Source organism: Teleopsis dalmanni, chromosome 2, assembly GCF_002237135.1.
Source record: "Teleopsis dalmanni isolate 2A chromosome 2, ASM223713v2, whole genome shotgun sequence".
Taxonomy (NCBI): Eukaryota; Metazoa; Arthropoda; class Insecta; order Diptera; family Diopsidae; genus Teleopsis; species Teleopsis dalmanni.
Window position 1 is genome coordinate 151,779,941 of NC_051847.1, and position 4,385 is coordinate 151,784,325.

The 4,385-nt window shown below is 35.7% G+C and overlaps 1 protein-coding gene across 1 annotated transcript; it reads right to left on the reverse strand.

Moving 5' to 3' along the window:
* Positions 1-2,834: 2,834 nt before the first annotated feature.
* On the reverse strand, positions 2,835-3,545 carry LOC119675937. The gene has a single exon (XM_038087155.1). The coding sequence runs from the start codon at positions 3,543-3,545 to the stop codon at positions 2,835-2,837; it is 711 nt and encodes a 236-aa protein (XP_037943083.1).
* Between the last annotated feature and the right edge of the window lie 840 nt (positions 3,546-4,385).

Here is a 4,385-nt window from a genome sequence, read left to right on the forward strand (position 1 = left end):
TCTGATGCCAAGTGCTTTTCTTTTAGTAAAAATATGGTGCTTCCAAGTTAGTTTTGTGTCAAAGTGTATTCCTAAATATTTCACTTGGGTAGATTGAGGGATTAAGATATCGTTAAGTCGTACCGGAGGGCAATTTTTCCTTCTCATTGTAAAGGTTATTTGTGAAGACTTAGTCTCATTTGCTTTTATTCTCCAGGTTTTAAGCCACTGGGAAATGTTATCTAGTGCTCGCTGGAGTTTGTTTGATGCTAACTGGTGATTTTCGTCTGTAGCAATTACCACAGTATCATCGGCAAAAGTTCCAATCTCAGTACCAACGGTGGTAGGCAAGTCGTTAGTGAAGAGTAAGTATAACACTGGTCCCAAGACACTGCCTTGTGGCACTCCAGCCTGAATTGGCTGCAAAGTTGACATTTCATCCCCCTGTTTTACAAAGAAATATCGTGATTCGATGTAAGATTTTAAGAAAATATAGTAATTAATTGGGAGCATCTTTTTAAGCTTCAACAATAGGCCGTTATGCCAAACTTTATCAAATGCCTGGGATATGTCCAGAAATGCTGCTGTGCAGTACTTCTTTTTGTCAAATGCTGTATGTATGACATTAACCACTCTGTGTACTTGCTCTATTGTACTGTGTTTTTTTCTAAAACCGAATTGATATTCCGGAATTAGTCTCCTTCTATTGACAATGGGCATTAATCTGGTAAGAAATAAATTTTCCAACAACTTTGACATAACCGGTAGAAGACTAATTGGTCTATATGACTTAACTTCTTTTGCCGTTTTCCCAGGTTTGAGAATCATGGTGATTTGAGCCACCTTGAATTGGGGAGGGATAAAGCCTTTTGTGACAATAGAATTAAAAATGTTTCGCAGCAGTACTATTGCTTCATCCGGTAACTCCTTTAATATTTTTGAAGTAATTAGGTCATAGCCGGGTGCTTTATTTATTTTTAGTTTCTTGATTTCAAATTTTATATCGAAAATGGAGAATTTTTGTATTGGAAGGTCCAGTTGGTACGTTTGCAGTAATACATCTCTAATCTCTTCAGATATACTATTTGGGGCTTCATTAATGTTTGGAACAAAAACTGAAGACAGATGGTCCGTAAATACTTTACATTTTTCTGTATCTGTTCGGGCCCATTGCCCAAGTTCGTTTTTTACTGGTGCATTGTGCGTTGTTGTCTGTTTCTTGATTGCTCGCCAGAGAGAGTAGTTGGTGGAAGTAGTTGCGTCTAGTCTTTGGAGATTTCTTTGTATTTCCAAACTTCTGGTTGTTTTCAGATGTTCTTTTAAATTTTTGATCAGCACATTAAAAAGTTTTTTATCTTTCGGAGATTTGGTTTGTTGCCACCGCCTTCTGGCTGCTCTTTTGGCTCTTATAAGTTCTTGAGTCGTACTACATAATGGTGTGGCGAATTGTTGCATGTTTAAAGGCGTGGATCTCCAGGCTGATTGTTGAATACTCCTTATAAGATGTTCGGTTGCAAGCGCAATTTCTTCGTCTGTTTTAAGCGCCATTTTTTCATCAAGTAATGCCTTAAGTGTATGCCTAAAGGCATCCCAGTTGGTTAATTTGTTGTGCAGATAACATTTTTGAACTTTAAGTTGTATATTCGATTTTATCCGTAATAATACTGGCGAGTGATCTGATGAAAGATCAAAGCTAGATTTACAGAAAGTGTCGTTTTGTCGCACTCCTTTAGTAACACAAAAGTCTAACAAGTCTGGCATTTTTTTGGGATCCGTGGGCCAATAAGTTGGTTCTCCAGACGAGATAGTTGAAAGGTTTTCGCTTCTTATAGCCGCAAGCATCTGTCGTCCTTTGGGTGTTGAAAGCCGAGAGCCCCATTCAACGTGTTTAGCATTAAAATCTCCCCCGCAATAAATCTGTTACCTAAGGTTCTAAAGAATTTTTTATATGTTGCCGTCTTAGTTGCGTGTTTTGGTGGACAGTATACTGATGTTATTGTGATTGAGCCACACCAATCTTTTACTGATATGCTGGTTGCTTGAATCTCTTCAGTGCGGTATTGTTGCATTTCAAAGTGTAATATATTTGTTTTAACTAAAATGCCACTTCCCCCATGAGCCGTTCCATCGGGATGCATAGTGTGGTAAAAGTCATAGCCTGGTACTTTAAAATAATGTTTTGAAGTAAAACGTGCTTCAGATATTAGCATGATGTCTACTTTTTGATCTTTTAAAAATTCTTGTAACTCTAAACAGTGTTTTGACAGCCCATTCGCATTCCAGAGCACTATATTTAATTCACTGTCGGACATAATTTAGTCGTCAGCGTGACAAGAACATTCATTAACGTAGTGATTTGTTCTAACATTTGCTTAACTACTATTAGAACTTCGCTCATGGTATCTGGAGATTTAGGAATAGTATGAGATTTAGGTGATTGTTCCACTAGCACACTAGCATAACTTCTTTTGGGATCCCTTAGGATAGAAACTTTGTCTTTTTCTTCGTCAGTTTCTTTGTTTGTAGTTGTTGTTGGTTTAGGTTTTAGTGTTGGAAATTTCGCGGTTTGTAGCTGCTTATATATCGAACAGCCTTTATAATTTGCAGGATGATTTCCTTCGCATAATACGCATTTGACTTCAGTACTTCTTCCTTGGATTGGACATTGAGACGAAGAATGGTTTTTTGCACATTTGATGCACCTCGGATGTCTTCGACAATAACTTTTCGTGTGGCCATAGTCTTGGCAGTTACTACACTGAGGAATGTCTCGTTTAGGACGAGGAGGCTCAAACGTGACTCGACTATGCATCAAATTCTTTATGCTGTAGATCTCCTTGTTATTTTGTTGAGGCTCAAGTTCTACAATGAAGAGAGGAAGTGGTTTTTTTCGATTCTCTGTGTTTCATATTGAACACGTTTAGAGCTTTATGGCCTATTTCCGCCAGAGCTGTTTTAATGTCCTCGGTATTGACAGACGAATGCATATTTCTCAAGATAGCTTTAAAATTTCGTTCATCTTTAGGCTTGTAGGTATAAAATTCGGTTTTTTTCGATTCGAGTTGCTTTACTATTGTAACATAAGACTCAGTTGTTTTTGCTTGGATTTTTACCTTTTCGTTGTTTAAAACTTTTAGCTCAAAATTGTTTTCTACTTGTGAGGACAAAAGATTTATGAGAGGATTTATGTTATTCACCCTATCTACGAATATTGGTGGAGGTTTGGGCTGTTTTTCCGCATGTTGTGTCACTTCTTCAACTTCTTCTTCTTCTGTTTCTAGTACTGAAAATCTATTTACGGAACGGCTTGGATTGTCTAGCCAGTAACTATCTAATTTAGCTTGTTTTTTAGTTTGTTCAGCATTTTTTGAACGACGAATTTCAGGACTTGAACGAGTTCTTTTCTGACTTTCTTTTGGAAGTTTAATTTTTTGTATTGAAGAGTTGCTTAATGAGTTTTCTTTTGAGTTTTCCTTCGATTGAGTATGTACTTTGAAAGTTTTTTGGCTGTTCTGCTCTTTGTGCACAGGTGTAGAGAGCATAGCGCAATTTGATGTAGTAGGCATTTCGTTCAGTATATTGTTTGATATATTAGCGATTGAACTTACCGAAGTTGTTGGAAGTAAAGATAAGGCATGAGTAGACGAAACGGATATCAGTTGATGTAGAACTCAAGGTGTTAGTTATCGAGTTTGCAGTGCATACTGTGACGCTATTTGTAGTACATGTTGATGTTGAGCAGGAATGTGCTATTAGATTTGTTGGGGAAAATCCCAGCGTGAGCGTATGAGGTGAGCTTATCAGTGGGGTACGGCATTGTTCACTCCAAGAGTGAGATATACTACCTATTTTTTGGTGTAAACAAGTGTCGTAGTTTTTTTCAATTGAGTTTGAATTGTTTTCGGCCTGTAGCTGTTTTTGGCTTCGTGTTGCTAAGGGACTTCGTTGAACACTCATTATTTGAAATTGTGTTAGTTAATGTTTGGTTTTCGTTGATCTTATTTTGCTATGCACTGGAGCGTTCGCATAAATTAGCGTATCGCCCATGCAGCAGAAAAAGTGATTTTTGAGTAGTAATTATTTTAAAAAGATTAAATTATTTTTAAAAAAGAATCGGTTAAATTAAAATGTTAATTAGTATAAAAATGTACCATATATCACATTTGATTTTGTTTAAGTTGTATTTTAAATGCAAATAAATATTCAAATATTAATATAAATAAATTTTTTATTATTATTTTAATAAAATAAATATTAAATATTAATATAAGTGTTCAAAATTTTCACAAAATAACACGTATTAAATTTATGGATAATTAATTTTATCCAAAATTCGTTTTAGCGTTTTGCAACACTTATTTTAGTTTATTATTTTAAGTTTAAAAGCTTTTATTTGCTGTCTCTAT

What these genes read in the sequence shown, in the direction of transcription:
- LOC119675937 (XM_038087155.1), bottom strand. Translation starts at nt 3,545, where the DNA reads ATGCCTACTACATCAAATTGCGCTATGCTCTCTACACCTGTGCACAAA.